Source organism: Phocoena phocoena, chromosome 12 (genome assembly GCF_963924675.1).
Source record: "Phocoena phocoena chromosome 12, mPhoPho1.1, whole genome shotgun sequence".
Classification (NCBI taxonomy): domain Eukaryota; kingdom Metazoa; phylum Chordata; class Mammalia; order Artiodactyla; family Phocoenidae; genus Phocoena; species Phocoena phocoena.
Window position 1 is genome coordinate 86,556,441 of NC_089230.1, and position 19,840 is coordinate 86,576,280.

Here is a 19,840-nt window from a genome sequence, read left to right on the forward strand (position 1 = left end):
GCATCTTTGACAAAATGGAAGAAGGCTAAATCTAACACTGAAAGCCTCTCCAATTACAGAGACTGTGGCTTTCCCATGTTCAGTCCCCTGCTGAGAGCATTGGAGAATTGATATCAGCACCCCTGCTTTCTTCTCCTCTGGATATTTGAGGAGTGCCTTGGTGCTAACTGTTTGAGCTGGTCAGGGAGTAAATGTTCCTTTCTCTGGCAGCTCCTTGGAGGGCCACAGCATTCCACCTGAGCTCAGGTGGAATGTTTAGTTGAAGAGGACACTCTTGACTCTGCCTGACTGGTGGAACTTGTAGCTGTTTACTAGTCCTCAAGGAGGCCATTAAAAGAGACCTTTCACGGATCCACATTTTCACAAACTCCTAGGCTATTGCTAAGGGCCTTGCAGTTTATTTAACCAATGGCTGAAGGACAATTTTCTCATACAAGGTAAGCCCATTTGAGGTGCCTATATAAGGAAGGAACTAGCAGAGTCCCTGATTCCTAGTTTGTTACCCAAACTTCTACTCTTATTAACCTTATTTTCAACAACATTGCAAACTCACTCACTAAGCCCTCCACACTCTGCCTGGTACAAGCTCCTAAAGGTCCTGACCCTTCCCACCAGGTCATTAAATTGGCCCACACAACCTCTGGGTCACAGGTCACAGGAGAATCCATGCCTTAACAATTTGGGCTCCTGTGAAGGGCATCCCTCTCTCTTCTGTAGCAACCAAAGTTGTGATAGAGGAATGTACTCTCTGCTCCCAAACCAAACAACAGAGGGTACCCAAATGGGGACACATTCCCTGGGTAGACTGACCATACTCCCACCAGAAGATTGACTTCATTGACCCACTCTCCCCCTGCTGGATTCCAGGTACACTGCTGACCAGCGTAATAATCAATACCTACACAGAACTCTGTTTTGGAAACTCGCACTTGGAATTCCTCTTCAAAACAGTAAATCTCTGTTCTTATTAAATTTATTCTCTTTCTTTTGATCTCCAGATATTGGAGATCAGATTTTGACCAATGTATGCACTTCATCTCAGGAGACTCAACAGTGGACTCTCTTTGGAACTTCAATTTCAGCTACAGCCCCCAGATGGCTGGCCTCATTGAGCATCATAATGGCCTTCTTAAAGACACACTACTTAAATTACTTTCCACCAAGAGGACCTCAAAATGGACCAAACTTTTTTTTTTTTTTTTCCCAAGGGTGAGGCTGGACTATCAATCAAAGATACTATAACTTATTTATTTATTTTTGGCTGTGTTGGGTCTTCGTTTCTGTGTGAGGGCTTTCTCTAGTTGCGGCAAGCGAGGGCCACTCTTCATCATGGTGTGTGGGCCTCTCACTATCACAACCTCTTTTGTTGCGGAGCACAGGCTCCAGATGCGCAGGCTCAGTAGTTGTGGCTCACGGGCCTAGTTGCTCCGTGGCCTGTGGGATCTCCCCAGACCAGGGCTCAAACCCGTGTCCCCTGAATTGGCAGGCAGTTTCTCAACCACTGCGCCGCCAGGGAAGCCCCTGCACCAAACTTTTGCCCCAGTTTGCTCTTGCTTAATTCTTGTCCCCCAGGGCCTTCATACCACACATACCATCTATTACACACCCCCTAAAATTCTACTTTTTGTCATCTCTGGCAAACCTTAAGCTTTTACTATCCAAGGCAATGTTGTTTTTATTTTATTCTCTGATTTGACTTACCCTTCTTATGATTTTTGGATCATTTTACAAACTACTTCACACTGGTCACCTGATCAGACCAGATAGTCCAATACTATCTTCTCATCATTGAATGTCCCTCAGTACCAAAGCCTACACGTTAGTCCAAAAACATGTCTTTGGAAACCCTGGCAATTTTAAGGACTCTCCAAAAGGAGCCACCTCTATGGTAACTGCTTGTCTTCAGTGTAGTGGCTACAAGGACTGGCTAATGAAACTAAATCTCTCTACTAATTTATGGGAAGTGGAAACCATTGCCTCAAGACCAACCAGTTGCACAGTTTGGGTGTCTAAAAGAGGGAAAGAAACTATTGGTAGACATGAGCATATTGAAGATGAGAAGAGCATGGCAAGAATAGTACAAGTCTTATCCTTACCCCATGCTGGATGAGGTAACCCATGACTTTCTTGCCAGGAACAATCACACTCAGTCACTAGTCAACATACATGTAACTCATCTAGAAGGAGCCTGGCCTAAGCTCATCTAATGACAGTGCTCTGTACAGCTATGGCTATTCTTACTGATGTGTGCTGCCTGGGTGATTGGGTTACTGGTAGATCCCTTGGGACTAACCATCACCCAGAATCAGCGTTGGAACAATGCCACTTCAGAATGCAATTGCACTACAGGGTAGAAAAGCAGGAAATGTTGGCAAAGCCCTGTTGGAAGGGCTCAGGAAGGTGTGCCACTAAGTCTGAGTGGCAAAAGGATTAAATCACTTCACACACAGGGCTTCTTCTGGACATGCTGTTTAAATGATACTTGGCTTTACAATTTCTTTACATCAAATATTTCTACAAACTAACTGGCACTCTGATTGCCCATACATAAAACTCAGCTAGTTACAGGTACTTTGTTCCCATGATTTATCCATCGTCCTCACAGTCTTGTCCAAGAGATGTCTAAATAGCATCCATGAGGTCTCCCTTAGCCTGGATACATGTACCCAGAATCTGAATATATGCTTCTAATGAGCTCATTGGAGGGTGAAAGGGCAGTCACCCATCCCTTTGATAAATTTGCCACTGATGACTACAGGAAGCTCTAAAAAATTTATGTCCTCAGAGATGACTTCAAGTTACATAAGACAAGCTTACCCTCAGCCCATGATCACTACTCCCACTGGATAGCTCCATGAGAGGACCCCACCCCCTAAGGGGCCAATGCTTTAGAGATCCTCACCCCTGAGTGAGATGGACTCATCACTGGAGAAAATGCTTTTTCAGACAGCATCACCCCAGCCTAAGAGTTCATCAATGAAGATGACTTATGTCCCTACACCAGAGATAACTCCCCAGAGACATATCACCAGTCAGAGACCTAGCCACTCACCCAGATGGCCTTACTACTGAGTTCACAGTAAACTCAGTGAGACAACGCAATGGGGACTGAGACTATCCAGGAACAATGGATTAAATGTACTGCCCTAATGAAATAAGAGATTCCACTGGAATCCTTTGTTCTTCTGCTGATATTTCCTATACCAAGATGTCTGTCAAACTGTATGTCCTCTGCTGACTGCAGCTTTACATCGTGTTTCCCCATTACAGCAGGCAAAATGTTCAGTCAGAACCAGAGAGAAACCCTGCCTAGAAATACTCCCAATTATACTGCTCGCCCTTGCCTATTCCCTATGACTTTCTGATTTTGTGTACTTACATGTCCACCCATGACTTCTGCTGAACATCTGCTTTTCTGGTTACACCAGTGGTTTCACTTATCATTTTTGGTCACACATCCACTGTACTCACCTGCAGTTCTTCCACTACAACACCACTACAATCCCATGTATAATGACTATTTCCAGCACTCTCATGGCCTCTTCCACCACAGTATCCCTAGACTTCCCACGACTCCAGCAAGACACTTCAAAAACACCACCAACACCTATGTTAATTGAGTCGAGAGCTACAAAAGTTTGAAAATTAAAGGTTACTGAGTGATTATTTTAAAATCTTCATCAGAGGGTTCATAGATCTCAATTTCTTTTTTTAAGTAACTTCTGTCCTCTTTTAATTGACATGTAAGTGACCTACAATATCATATTCATTTCAGGTATATAGCGTAGTGATTCAATATTCTTCTATATTACAAAATAATCACCAAATAAGTCTACATACAACCTGTTACCATACAAAATTATTATAATATTATTGACTATATTCACTGTGTCGTATGTTACATCACCATGAATTATTTATTTTATAACTAGAATTTTGTACCTTTTAATCTCCGTCACCTAATTTATTCATATCCTCACCCGCCTCCCTTTGAAATCCACCAGTTTGTTCTCTGTATCTATGAATCTGTTTCTGTTTTGTTATATTTGTACATTTGTCTTGTATTTAGATTTTACATATGTGTGAAATCATATGGTATTCTTCATTCTCTGTCTGGCTTATTTCACTTAGCGTAGTATCCTCTAGGGCCATCCATGGCATTTTCATTCTTTTTACAGCTGAGTAATATTATATTTTATTTATATACCTCATCATATTTATCTACTCAATATCAGTGGAAACTTTGGCTTCTTCCATATATTGAGTATTGTAAATAATGCTACAATGAACATAGGGATGTAGATATGCTTTCAATTTAGTATTTTTGTTTTCTTCAGAAAAATACTCAGAAGTGGAACATATACTAGTTCTATTTTTAACTCTTTGAGGAACCTCTGTATTGTTTACAGTGGTTGCACAAATTTACATTCCTACAAACAGTGCACAGGGTAACCTTTTCTTCACATCCCTGCCAACACTTGTAATTTCTTGTATTTTTGATAATAGACATTCTGACAGGTGTAAGGTGATATCTCATTGTAGTTTTGGTTTTAAAATCCCTGATGATTCATGATGTTTACCATCTTTTCAGATGTCTGTTGACAACCTGTTTGTCTTCTTTGAAAAAATGTATATTCAAGTTCTCCATTTTTTAATCAGGTTGTTTGTTTTGATGTTGAATTGTATGAGTTCTTTGTATATTTTGAATATTTCCTTATCAGACATATAATTTGTAAATGTATTTTGCCATTCAGTAAGTCACTTTTTTGTTTCATTGATAGTTTCCTTTGCTGCATAAATCTTTGCTGTAGTCTCCATTTGTTTACTTTTGACTTTGTTTCCCTTGTCTGAAGAGACATAGCCAAAAAAATATTGCTAAAACCAATGTCAAAGAGCATGCTACTTATGATTCTTCTGGGAGTTTTATGGCTTAGGTCTTACATTTAAGTCTTTAAGTCATTTTGAGTTATTTTTGTATACAGTGTGAGAAAGTAGGCAGTTTGATTCTTCTACATGTAGCTCTCAAGTTTTCCCAGCACTATTTGTTGAAGAGGCTGTTTTCTCCCTATTGTACATTCTTGCCTATCTTACTGGGAGATTAATTGACCATATAAGTGTGGGTAGGCTTTCCATTCTGTTCTATTGATCTATGTGTCTTTTTTTGTGCCATTAACAAGTTGTTTGGATTACTGTAACTGTAGTATAGTTTCAAAGCAGGGAGCATGATTTCTCCATCTTTATTCTTTCTCAAGACTGTTTTGACTATTTATAGTATTCGTGGTTCCATACAAACTTTAGAATTTTTGTACTAGCTTTGTGAAAAACACCATTGGTATTTTGATAGGCATTGCATAGAATCTCTAGATTACCTTAGGTAATATGCTCATTTTAACAATTTTAATTCTTTTTATACACGAGGCACAATATATCTCTTCATTTTTGTGTCATCTTCTATTTCCTTCATCAGTGTCATAATTTTCCAAGTACATCTGTTTTACCTTCTTGGTTAGATTTATTCCTAGGTATTTTATTCTTTTTGATGCATTTGTAAATGGGACCATTTTCTAAATTTCTCTTGCTCTGTAACTCTACTGAATTCATTTATTAGTTCTAACAGACTTTTGATGGTGTCTTTAAGATTTTCTCTATACAGTATCATGTCATCTACAAACAGTGACAGTTTTAAATCTTCCTTTACAATTTGGATTACTTTTATTTCTTTTTCTTGTCTGATTTTGGTGGCTAGGACTTCTAATATGATGTTGAATAGAAGTGGCAAGAGTGGGCAAACTTGTCTTATATTTGATATTAGAGGAAGTGCTTTCAGCTTTTCACTGTTGAGTATGATGTTGGCTATAGGTTTCTCATATATGTCCTTTATTGTGTTGTGGTATGTTCTCTCTACCACTACTTTGTTAAGAGATTTTATAATAAATGGATATTGAACTTGTCTAAAGCTTTTTCTGCATCCATGAAAAGATCATATCATTTTTGGTCTTCATTTTGTTCATGTGGTGTATCAGATTGATTTGTGTGTAATGAACTATCCTTGCATCCATAAGAAATATTCTATTTGATTATGATGGATCATACTTTAGTAATTGTTGAATTTAATTTGTTAACATTTTGTTGAGGATTTTGTACCTATTGGCATCTGTGATATTGGCCTACATTTTTTTTCATTTTTTGAGGTGTAATTTTCTGGTTTTGGTATTCAAGATGATTATGGCCTTGCAGAATAAGTCTGGAAGTGTTGATTTCCTTTCTGTTTTTTTTTTTTTTTTTGGAGGTGGGATAGTTTGAGAAGGATAGTTGTGAACTCTTCTTTAAATGTTTGGTGGAATCCACCTGTGAAGTCATCAGGTCTAGGACTTTTGTTTGTTGGGGGTTTGTTTAGTACTGATTTAATTTCATTAGTCATAAATGGTCTGTTCGTATTTTCTATTTTTTCCTGATGCAGTCATGTGAGATTGGACATTCCTAGGAATTTATCCATTTCCTAGGTTGTCCATTTTATTGACATATATTGTTTTTAGTGATCTCTTATGATCCTTTGTATTGCTGTGGTGTCAGTTGTAACTTCTCTTACATTTCTGATTCTATATAATTATGTCCTCTCTTTTACTGATGAATCTGGCTCAGGTTTTATTAATTTTGTTTATCTTTTCAAAGAACAATTTCTTAGTTTTATTGATACTTTCTATTGCTTTATTATCTCTGTTTCATTTATTTCTGCTCTGTTTTTTATTATGTCTTTCTTTCTACTAAATTTGTGTTTAATTTAGACTTCTTCCTCTAGTTTCTTTAGGTGTAAGGTTAGGTTATTTATTTGAGATTTTTCTTGTTTCCTGAGGTAGGCTTGTAATTCTATAACCTTGCCTCTTAGAACTGATTTTACTGTGTTCCATAGATTTTGGATCATTGTGCTTCTGTTTTCATTTTTCTCCAGTTATTATTTTTTATTTCTTCTTAGATTTCCTGAGTGACCCATTGGTTGTTCAACAGCATATTGTTTAGCCTCCACATATTTTTGTTTTTTGCAGTTTTTTTCTTGTAGTTTATTTCTAGTATTATATAGCACTGTGGTCAGAAAAGATGCTTGACATGAATTCAACCTAAAATTTATTGAACCTTGTTTTGTGTTCTAGCTTGTGATCTATCCTGGGGAACATTCCATGTATACTTGAAAAGGTGTATTTTGCTGCTTTTTGATTAAATTCTATTATCTGCTAACTCCTTCTGATCTACTGTGTCATTTATGGCTCACGTATACTTTTTGATTTTCTGTCTGGATTATCTGTCTATGGATATCAGTGGTCTGTTAAAGTCCTGCTCTATTATTGTGTTACTTTCAATTTCTCCCTTTATATCTGTAAATGTTTGCTTTATGTATCTAGTCGCTCTTATTTTGGGTGCATATATACTTACAAATGTTATATTTTCTTCTTGGATTGATCTCTTTATCATTATGTAATGTCGTTCTTTATCCCTTGTTATACTCTCCATTTTAAAGTCTGTTTTGTCTGTATAATTATCGCTACCTCAGCTTTCTTTTTGTTTCCAGTTGCAAGGAAGCTTTCTTCCTAACCCCTCACTTTCAGTCTTTGTGAGTCTCTTACAGACAACATATGCAGATCTTATTTTCTTTACCTATTCAGCCACTCCATTTTTTTTATTGGAACATTTAGTTCATTTACATTAAAAGTAATTATTGATAGGTATCTTTTTATTGACACTTTGTGAATTAGTTTTGTAGTTCCTTTTTTCTTTTTCTTTTTTTTTTTCTTTTTCATTTTTCTTCCTTCTTGTCTTCCCTTGTAGTTTGGTATCATGTTTGGATTTGTTTCTCTTTTATGATGTGTGTATCCATTAAAAGATTTTGGTTTGTGAAGTTCATATATAACTCACTTTCTCTCTATCTGTGGAGTATGTGTGTGTGTGTGTGTGTGTGTGTGTGTGTGTGTGTAAAATTATTACTTTAAGATGATGATCTCTTAAGTTCAAATGCATTCTAACAACCCTGCATTTTGACTCCCCTTGTTATTTAATGTTTTGGGCATGATATTTTACATGTGTGTATCTTAACTACTTATTATATATATATAGATGGTTTTACTACTTTTGTCGTTTAACTTTCCAACTACATTTATAAGTGGTTGATCCACAACTTTTACTGCATGTTTGCCTTCACTAATTATATTTTTCTTTTCTAATTTTTATATTTCTAGTTTTGGTCTCTTCTTTTCCCCTTAAAGAAGTCCCTTTAACATCTATTGTAAAGCTGGTTTTGTGGTGCTGTACACTTCTATATTTTTCTAGTCTGTAAAATTGTTTATCTTATTTCTTCTTCAGATCTGAATCATAGCCTTGTTGTGTAGGGTATTCTTGGTTGTAGGTTTCTTCTTTTCATCACTTTGAATATACTGAGCCACTCCCTTCTGACCTGCAAAGTTTTTGCTGAAAATGTCAGCTGATAATCTTATGGGAGTTCCCTTGTACATAACTAGATGCTTTTTCCTTGCTGCTTTTAAGATTCTCTGTTGATCTTTATATTTTGCCATTTTAATTACAGTATGTCTTTATGTGGACCTCGTTGATTGATTTTGTTTGGCAGTTTCTATGCTTCCTGGACTTAGATGTATGTTTTCTTTCCAGTGTTAGGAAAGTTTTCAGCTATTATTCCTTCAGTTAAGTTCTCTGCCTCTTTCTATGTCTTGTCTCCTCTGGAACCCTTAAAATGCAAATGTTAGTACACATGATGTTGCCCCTGTGGTCTCCTAAATTTTTAAATTCACTTTTTTTTTTCTGTTCAGTTTAGGGAATCTCCACTATTCTGTCTTCCAGTTTGCTGAACTGGGACTATGGATGCTGGCCTGTGACTGGAGTTCACCAGACCAGACTAGATGCCGTGGTTCACAGTGGAGTCAGGTACTCACTTCAGTCTTTTACCACAAATGCCAAGAATATCTTAGTGCTACCCACCCCAGGATTGGGAGATAGTGAAACTATCCTTTCCACCCTCTTCAGTGCATCTTTTCTTACTTCTGTTCTCTACCTAGTTGCTGTAATCACTCACTTGGATTCTGTAGCTTTTGTAATGATTTTCTCACTTGTGGATAGTTGTTCTAATTGATGTTTCTGCAACAGGACAAGCGCTGAAATCTCCTAGTCTGCCATCTTACTGACTTCATTCCTCACCACATTTGTTTTAAATGCCCTGTTAAAAAGTTCCAAGTTCTGTGTCCTATCTTAATTTGTATTGATCTATAATAATGATTACTTTTTTTCTTGAAGTTGTGGCCATTTTTCTTTTCTTTTCATATACTTCTTAATATTTTCTGTAGAACAGTAAAACAGAGTTTTTGCCTGAAAATAAACACATTTTCCTTTGGCTAAAATTTTAGTCTTGGAGGTTATAATTAATCTGGTTAAGATATGGACTAACCTTAAGATTTGTTGTTGCTATGGTTACCCACAGTGTGCCAAAATTTTCAAATTCCTGTAGAATTACTTTGTTTCTACAGTGGAGTGAGGCTTATTGGATCAATTCCTGTTGAATTATTAGTTTTAAGATTTTCCTTTCTTCTGTGCCTCAGAATCAGTCTCCCTGCATACTATTATTCCTCTCCCATCCCTCCCTCAACAGTATTCTGTTGTTACTTATTATGGGAGGCTTCTTAGTATGTGCAATCAGTTATTCTGGCTCAATCTTAGACCTGTACCATGTATCTGGGACTTGGAGGTATGCCTTCCTCAGTTTGTTTACCCCTACCTGGTTACAGTTATAGGCTCATCATGTAACACTGTTCCTCTGTCAAGAATGGATTTTTAGAACCTTTCTTTTTCCTTCCACTTGTTGTAACAAATGTTTAACAATGTTTAAGAGCATGAGTGCCGTTGCATGTCCTATGTTAGGTTAAAACTTTTATTCCACAGTGGAGATTGCGGATAAGAATTTAGGCAGTGTTTCTCACCCATCCTGTATGGGTGCTGCTCCTCTCCCCAGGTCTGCACCATAATAGACACTTCTTAGGGGCTCTATTAGATTCCTTCTCTGAATGCCTTGTAGGGTTTCTGGAGAAATAGACGGCAAGTTGGTAGATTCCTCCAACTTTCACACTATCTCACCAGTCCACACACAGCCTTCACCAGTTTGTTGACTATTCTACTTAAACTGTTCATATTGGTGTCTCATTTAATTAAATTAATTAATTAATTTATATTTCTACATATTCTTTTTTTATATATCTTTACTGGAGTATAATTGCTTTACAATGTTGTGTTAGTTTCTGTTGTACAACAAAGTGAGTCAGCTATATGTATACATATTTTATATTCAAAGAAAAGTGCAAGATCTTGGCTCCTCTCTCCCTGAAAACACTGTCTCTCCTTAGATTTGGGGGCATTATTTGTGCTCTGTGACCACAGTGTTCTAATGCATTCGCAAAAAGGTATGAATTTGAAGTTAGCCAAGCCTCTTTTAGTGATAATGATAGAATGCTGCTACTTATAGTTCTCTACAGCATGAGGTGGAAACCATGGGCTTCAATAGTTTTTTGTTTTCTTATTAAATAATGCACAAATATTAGCCTCTGACTAGATAATGGTATTAACAGTCCAAAATAATGTTTATTAGTACTTAATCAAGGCCAAAACAACATGAAAGACTTTTTGCTGAAAGTAAAATAATATTTTTATCATTAAAAAACTATGATTTATATTCTACCAAGTTTCAATTTGAAATGTCTTTCAATACTAATCTTTTTAAAAAATAAGAATATTTTTTAAAAATTACAGAGACCCAAATGTAAAGAACAAAGAGAAGAATTAGGTGTATGGCACATCTGCCTGAGTTTGTTATTGCATTTCAGCATTTAATGGAATTCTGAACTTTCTGGAAGGCAAAGCAGAAATCTAGGATTGTTATCAGTCAAGTAAGGTTCTGTTTGAATACCACTTCTGTGCTATAACAGACACTTCACCTTCTCTAGGGTTTCAGGTATACCTTTGCAGTGTATTAATTTTGGAAATGAATCCTTCTTATACACCGATAAAAGCATAGACCTAGAGGGAAATCCTTGCTATTTGCACAGAAATGATTCCCTAACCATACCTAAGGTAAGACCAACCTAATAAAGGTGGCAGGGTATATAACTTAGATAAAATACTCCCTCAGGAAAATATCTTACTCATGAAAGTAAGATCTTTGAAACATACAAAATCTTTATTAAACAAGTACCCCAAATTCCTGACAAATGTTACTGTCTGGATTTAAAAAGAGATTTCAAGGTGAAAAATTACTTTGATTGTTAAAAATACATTATAAAATATATATTTACTTTATGTTTTATATACACATATATATTTTATATATGATGTATACATATTTAAGTGGTACAAACTAGATAATCATTAAGTCTAATAGTAAAATCATATTGTACCTCCACTTTCTTACCTACGATTCTGTGTGCATGTGTTCATGTGTGCATACATGTGTGTAGGTGCAGGTGTGTGTTTATCATCCACAACTAAAACCAAAGAAATTTAAATACAAATTTTACTGATACCATAAGGTATCACAGATAATTGTTTTCACTTTAAAAGCTTCTTAACTCAAAGTACAGAACACTGAAAACTGGGAAGTTGAAGGTGGGATTCTAGGTAAAATTTGGCTCCCCAAACAGTACATGATTATGAATAAGAAGAATAATAAAGTAAGTAAGAAAGTTCACCACAAAAATAAGAAATGAATCTAATTTCATCACTGAACTGTGAGCAAAGAAAATCAGAAATTTTGATAAAAATAAAGATAGGTATAAAAATCAGCCTGATCTGGAGCTATTTCAGGACTGAGAAGAAAAATTAATATTCTAAAAAATGATGCCCTATATCTCTTATATAGAAAATGACAAAAGTTTTTGGAGCTGTGTGTCAGAAACTGTGGACAAAGATCAATATATATATATATATATATATATATATATATATATATATATATTTATCACAAATCATAAGATTCAAAGATAAATAGTGTTAACTTATTTATTGCATTATAAAATATTAGATGGACACTTTTCTTTAAATCATTTGCAGTATTAAAATTTGCCATTTTAAAATTTAGATTTATCACATAATAACTTTCCACAGGAAGTTAATAATATAATTTATTTCTAGATATCGAAATTAGAGTAAGAAATTAAAATAAACATTTCCTGTTATTAAACTAAATAAATTTTTGTATTCAGCTCTAAGTTTGTAACTTTATTAGTCAGAATGAGACTAATAAAGGTAATGGAAACAACAGTTTCCAGTTGTTTCAGCACGAGGTATCTGGGATCATCGGTGATTTACTTGTTTACGTTCTTATCCAATCAATCAGAATTTATTCAGCTCTACCAACGTAAACCATATAGAATCTGGCTGTTTCCCATCCCTTTCACTTTTGCTATTCATGTCCAGCCACCTGGACTCTGGCAAACATCTCCTGATTGGTCTCTCTGATTCCTCTCTTGGAGATGTACATTTCCCACAAAACAGTAAAGACTTTTCAAAATCATAAGGTAGAGCATGTCAAAGTGTTGCTCAGAAACCTCAATGACAAATTTCACACTATTCTTAGATTCAAACCCAAATGCTTACATGATCTATGATAAGGTTTGGAACACACTTCCCTAAAATATGGCATGTTGGCACCTTGAATATCTTGTGCGGAAGGAATTTCAAAAAATGCCAGAAGCAGGAAGGTCGCTGACTTCCCTCCCCTCACACTTTTTCTGAGAAACAGGTCATAGAACCTTCCCTATACTGAGGAGGAATATATTCTGCCACCAGGGAAAGGGAATTTGGGGATGAGAAATCTATACAAACAAATTTTGTTAAATAACCCTTATCCTCCCAGTTACTTCTTCACCATTTACTGCCCCTTTGCCTTTCAGTTCTGCACAAGCTAATGTTTTTATTTGTTTGTTTATTTGTCTAAAAGGAATAAACACTTCTTGTTCTGGTCACTTCCCCAAGTCCTTATTCTCCTGTGAAGTTTCCCATGTACATGTAAAATTTCAATTAAATTTGTATGCTTTTCTCTTGTTCTGTCTTTGTCAGTTTAATCTTCAGTCCCAGACAAGGACCATAAAAGGGTTGAAGAAAATGTTTTCCTCCCCCATCCCTGTAAGAGGTCAACTACTGTAGAGCCTGCTATTTCTAATCAAATGTCTTCCCACCTTTTCTGAGGTCACCATTCCTTGCTGAGTCAGATGCCTTACTCTTTTTTAAATATGTGAGGCATTCTCTCACCTCAGGTTTTTGGTATTTTCTGTTTCCTCTTCTTAGAATGTTCTCTCGTGAGACGTTTGCACAACTTTCTCTTTGATTTATATTTCTTCTTAGATGTCAGTGATATAGAGAATATCCTGACTACTCAATCTAAAATAAAATCAAGTTTTTTTTGAGTTTCTAACACTTTCTGGAGTACTATCCATTTAGTGCTTTACATTGTTATTGTCTTTCTTGCCTATTCAAACATAAAAATTGTGATCACAGGACAACTGTTGTTTCTACATTGTCCCCTACCATTTTGGAAAGAGGCTGGCATAGGAAGGTGTCTAATAAATATTTGTCAACTACATAAATGGATAATGTACCCTCACTTTTTAGAGATTTCTAACTCAGAAAATTCATATCCACGTACCTATTGCTCTGCATTTCTATGAAACCTCATTTTTAATGACCTGATAAAAATCATGAGTGTTCCAAACTTTAACCTTCATTAAATTACTTCCTCCGCTGAAACTAATAAACATCTCTGGGTAAACATTATATGAAAATTTGGCATGTTTCATTAATTCAATATAAAATTATTAAGTTCAAACATATAAGTTGTTGGAGATTCAGATATGTAAGACTTTACCCACTTTCCAGGAGCTGTCACTCAAAAGAAGGGGACAGACAAGTGAACTGCTAGTGTATAAAATACTGAGGTACTTCAGTTTACCTCCAGGTCTCTCTCTTTCCGTGTTGATGGCGCTCTCACAAACACGGTGAATATTCCTAAAACCTCCTGGACTTTCTGTAAGGAGCTTAAGGAACTTAAAACTCCCTGAGCTCAGACAGAAATGAATCTGTTACAGCTCACTTCTGTGCTGTTCCTTCATGCCTCTGATTTGTAAATGAGACTTAGTAGGGCAAGCACCAACCCCACAAAGTGACACAATACAAGAAGGGCAAGGAGTCTCTGTATGCCTGGGGAAAGCAGCTTTATGACAGGAAGCAGAGTGACTATGGTGGGCAGACTAAGCTGATTTTCCAGAAAAAGGCTAAAACTACAAAGAAGACTGTGCTGAGGTTTGAATGTGTTGAACCCAACTGCAGATCTAAGAGAATGCTGGCTATTAAGAGATGCAAGCATTTTGAGCTGGGAGGAGATAAGAAGAGAAAGCACCAAGTGATCCAGTTCTGAGCTTCATATTTTGTTTTATTATGAAGACAATAAAAAATTGAGGTTGCTTCCTTCAGAAAAGATAAAATACTGAGATAGAGGGTAACACATGGTTTCTGATGAACACATTAGGAGAGACCCCTCATCTAGAATTGTAGGTCAAAATAGATCCTCAGGGGAGATTGTGGCTGCATTGATTATGAAAGGGATTTCTCAAAATTGTTTTTATTCCAACACTATTTTATAATTTCTCAAATTTTAGCCAACTAAGTTGCAGTTCTACTTTATAAGTTATTGCTAAAAATGTTAGATTGTATCAGGCAAAGATTAGCAGAACTGGAAAACTTCCCCTGAAACAATACTAATTACAGATTGCTAATCACTGAATTTAAGTTCCTGACCAGTAGAATACCTACACAACCATATTATGTAAAACATATTCAGTGCTGATAATTTTTTAAAAAGTGACATTTGGAAGAGACGGAGCTGCTTTATCGGAGACAAGATGTATCATATTCTCTCTTTCTTGCTATCAACAAAGCCTATCATGTTGTCATAGAGAGAAATTTGTTTGACAATTATATGTTTTACTTGTGATTTTTAAAAAAAAAAAAAAGCATTTCCTAAGATACATTAAATGAGGTCTTATAAGAATTCTTATCTTCAAAATCTGAGAAATTTAAAAATACATGAAATATAAAAAATATGTTCAAAAACCACATGTTTTCAGCTTCAGTCACTATTTTCAGCTGAGTAAAAGTGACAGGATAATAGTATAAATGAAAGAAAACAAATTCATAATAAAGATCCAAGGATATATTTCAATGTAGAAAACTTTAAGCTTCAGTTCTGACATGAATAGTAATCACTTTCATTGAAGATAATAAAAAGGAAGAGTGTTGAATACTAAAATCTATAAATTATTCACAAGAGTAATGTACTAGTGAAATAGAATGGGAAGGAGTATGGAGAAAATATAGAAGCCTTTCTTATTCATGTAAAACTTAAATAGAATTTCTCCATTCAGGATAATATTGAAATAAGCCAGTATAAAAGTAAGGGTTTTGAAATTTTTCTAATTAATGAATAACTTAAAATAGTTAAGACACATTTCAAGTTTTGTTAGCCTCAAATATATGCTCTTATGTACTAAACTAATATTGGGAAAGTTCCAGAACAAGATCTCTTTAATTTTACCTTACGTTGAGACTGAGAGAGAAAAGGGAAGTTCCGGAACAGGTTCTTTTTTTTTTTTCACCTTGTGTTGAGACTGAAAGAGAAAGACCTATCTATTTTATTTTAATCTAGTAATAATTCCCCAAGATTGAAGGACACAGTCCTAACTAACCCATACAGTCTGTTTTGACTGGCAAGGGCTTAACTTTAAGAGATATTTTTTTTTTCCTTGAGATTCCAAGAGATAATCAATTTTAATGGTTACAGTGCAAATCTGCTGTGGTAGGAATGGATTTTATGTCAGAATGTGGTTTTCCTTACCTTGACCTTGTAGCAGAGGAAAATAATTTTCCCTCCACCCTCTATATTACTGGCTGACACCCTCTGTGATAAAAGTCAAATTAACAAGAGAAAAACAAACGATTTATTATCCATGTTTACCTCATGTATATATGGGAGATCCTCAAGGAAAATGAGCAAACTGTCTGAGATGGCCCAAACCTCTACCTTGAATACTAGCTTCATATAACTGACTAAAGAGAGGTGTGTATGTGGTGTGTGTGTGTGTGTGTGTGTGTGTGGTGTGGTGTGTGTGTGCATATGTTGTGTGTGTGTGTGGTTTGTGTGGTGTGTGTGTGTGGTATGTGTCTGCGTGGTGTGTGTATGGAGTGTGTAGGTGGTGTGTGTGTGTGTGTGTGGTATGTGTCTGTGTGGTGTGTGTGTGTAGTGTGTGTAGGTGGTATGTGTGTGTGTGTGGTGTGTGGTGTGTGTGGTATGTGTGTGTGGTATCTGTGAGGTGTGTGTGTGGTGTGTGGTGTGTGTGTGGTGTGTGTGTGTGGTATGTGTGGTGTGTGTGTGTGTGTGGTATGTGTCTGTGTGGTGTGTCTGTGGTATGTGTCTGTGGTACGTGTGTGTGTTGTGTATGTGTTGTGTGTGGTGCATGTGTGTGTGTGTGGTGTCTGTGTGTGGTGTGTGTGTGGTATCTGAGAGGTGAGTGAGTGGTGTGGTGTGTGTGTTTGTGTGGTGTTTGTGTGGTGTCTGTGTGGTGTTTGTGTGTAGGTGGTATGTGTGTGGTGTGTGTGTGTGTGTGATATGTGTCTGTGTAGTGTGTGTGGTGGTGTGTGTGTGGTATGTGTGTGTGGTGTGTGTGGTGTGTGTGGTGGTGTGTGTGTGGTATATGTGTGTGTGTTGTGTGTAGGTGGTATCTGTGTGTGGTGTGTGTGTGTGTGCGCGGTGTCTGTGTGTGGTGTGTTGTGTGTGTGTGGTGTGTGTGTGGTGAGTGTGTGGTATGTGTGTATGGTATGTGTGGTGTGTGTGTGTTTGTGTGGTATGTGTCTATGTGGTGTGTGTAGGTGGTATGTGTGTGTGTTTGGTGTGCGTGTGGTGTGTGTGTGGTGTGCATAGGTGGTAGGTGTGTGGTGTGTGATGTGTGTGTGTGGTGTGTTTGTGGTATCTGTGTGGTGTGTGTGTGTGTGGTGGGTGTGTGGTATGTGTTTGTGTGTGGTGTGTGTGTGGTGTGTGTGTTGTATGTGTGTGTGTAAGTGGTGTGTGTGTTGTGTGTGTGTTGTGTGTGTGTGTGTAAGTGGTATGTGTGTGTGTGGTGTGTGTGTGGTGTCTGTATGTGTGGTGTGTGTGTTGTATGTGTGGTATGTGTATGTGGTGTGTGTGTGTGTGGTGTGTGTGTGGTGTGTGTGTGTGTGGTGTGTGTGTGTGTGTGGTGTGGTGTGTGTGTGTGGTGTGTGTGTTTTGGGGTGGGGGGACAATTCACAGGAAGATGAGAAGAGGAAAAGTTTGGTAAACAAATGTTGTCCTGCCATGAAGGTAAGTCTCTCAGGAAAAAAAAAATATTATCTCTGGTGATACCTCTCTTCCTGGAACAGGCCCCCTTTCTAATGTAAATTTTCTTTGTAAGAGTAGATTTTTCTCAAAAAAGGTAAATTTTACTCTGTTTTTAGAGCTTCTCCTGAATCTGCAGTTTTTCAAAATAATCTTTATGGCAAAGAGGTATATTTTGGGGTGGCATATTCTGCTTCCCTTTAACCTTTACTTCTACTTCATTCCCCTCTTTCTTCTTTTGAAAATTTTGCTCTTAAGCCTCTATTACTTCTAACGTCCCATAACATAGCCGATTACAACCTGAGGTCTGAACCTCCATAACAGTCCCTTTACAAGTGGGGACAAAGTGTATGTCTGATAACAAGGGTTTACTGGCCAGCACCAAGTTTATATTCTTTAAAAACAAGGCTTTTCACCTAAATTGCAGATTTCCATTTTCTCTTGAATAATTAAATAATTTGGGAATCATTGTCTAAGTTGTACATTTGTTATACATTTTAACTGTTGTAAAAAAAAAAAAAAAGAGAGACTGTTTTGTAAGCAGATAGGGTAGGGAGTCCAGGGAGAAAGAGAACAATGCATGGCTTTCTTCACACAAGAGAAGTCATTTTGGGGCTTCCCTGGGGGCTCAGTGGTTAAGAATCCACCTGCCAATTTAGGGAACACAGGTTCAAGTGCTGGTCTGGGGAGATCCCACATGCCATGGAGCAACTAAGCTTGTGAACCACAACTACTGAGCCTGTGCTCTAGAGCCCATGAGGCACAACTACTGAGCCTGCATGCCACAACTACTGAAGCCTGCACGCCTGAAGCCCATGCTCCACAACAAGAGAAGCCACCACAATGAGAAGCCCATGCACGCAAATGAAGAGTAGCCCCCACTCTCTGCAACTAGAGAAAGCCCACATGCAGCAGCAAAGACCCAACAGAGCCAAACAAACAAACAAACAGAAAAACAAATAAGTAAGTAAATTTATAAAAAAAAAAGAAAGAAAGAAAGAGAGAAGCCATTTTTGGCTTAAGCCATTTTGTGTTCTAAGCCTGGCTCCAATGTTTGCCCTTGAACAGGTCTCAGTACTTAATGATCTTAAGGAAACAAAAGAATACAGGAACGCTGTTATCAGACAAGAGAAGTAATAGCAAAGATAACAAATCAGTTGTAAAGACTCCCAGTTCTGTTTCAATGGTAAATATTAGCCTGAAGTTCAACCACCAGATCACCTGGAAGCTAATGGATGATGCTGTTGACCTTCTAACTTCAATCAGCTAAAGCCAGAACTCAGTCCACTGTCCAACCCCCAACCCCCCTCATGAATATGCACACACTCTTAGATTAAAAGTTCCCCAGTTTTTCTCTTAAGGGAGACACTGCTTTGGGAAAGATCCCACGTGCTCTCCTTACTTGCTACAAGTAATCAATACTTCCTTCTCCTGTTCTTTGGCTTGGCTGTGTCTTTTGGCTCAACACCCAACAAGAGGCAAACCCAGTTTTCTGGTAACATACCTGAAAATAAGATAAATTAATAAATTTATTATTTACTTGCTTTTGCAAGTAACCATATATGAAAAAAAAGTGAAAAATATGCCAAGAAATATAGGAAAAAGTTAGACTTTTTTTCAATTTGATATTGGAAAAGTGAGATTAAAATTTCTGGTGATAAAAACATTTTTCTTCAAATCATATAGTATTTAAAATGCACAATGGCCACAACTAGAAAAAAACTCGTGCACAGCAGCGAAGACCCAATGCAGCCAAAAATAAATAAAATAAAAAAAATAAATTTATTAAAAATAAATAAATAAAATTCACAGTAGCACAAAATTCTTAAAAAATAATCTCCTAATTTAAATATACCATTATTTATTTTATTTGATGCCTATTGATGGACACTTTGATTGCTCTTACATTTGCAAAGATCAAAATTGATGTAAGAACGTGTTTGAACCTTAGAAAAATCTGAGTACTTTCATTGCTTCTAATAGATTTTGTCCACAAAAAATTAAACGGTTGATCTAAGAAAGAACTGGAAAATTTTATTTGGGACAAATTTGAGGACTATAACCTGGAAGAGCATCTCTGAGAGCTCTGAGAAGTGTTCCACTCATTAGAAGTCAAGACACAGTTTATACAAGTTTTTTGAGACAGAGGGCTGTACATCAAATGACGTTTGGCAGTGTACATAATCCAGATCTAAGCACCATGAACCCCTTGTGAGATCAAGAAGGAAAGCTATCTTTTAAGGAGTTGTTCCATTGATGCTGGGAGAATGTTCCTCCTCATGGTGAAGCAGATATTTCTGCTGATGGGAGAGGTTTGGTTGATGCATAATGCAGATACACAATGTACAGTGTGAGGAGAGAGGAGGCCAAAAGCCAGAAGAAATTTTCTTTTTA

At 36.7% G+C, this 19,840-nt stretch overlaps 1 protein-coding gene across 1 annotated transcript; it reads left to right on the plus strand.

Moving 5' to 3' along the window:
• Window positions 1–2,319: 2,319 nt before the first annotated feature.
• Window positions 2,320–14,455, plus strand: LOC136131925 (large ribosomal subunit protein eL42-like). Its single transcript, XM_065888669.1, has 4 exons — window positions 2,320–2,400; window positions 8,819–8,928; window positions 13,997–14,077; window positions 14,179–14,455. The coding sequence occupies exons 1-4, from the start codon at window positions 2,320–2,322 to the stop codon at window positions 14,453–14,455; spliced, it is 549 nt and encodes a 182-aa protein (XP_065744741.1).
• Window positions 14,456–19,840: the final 5,385 nt, after the last annotated feature.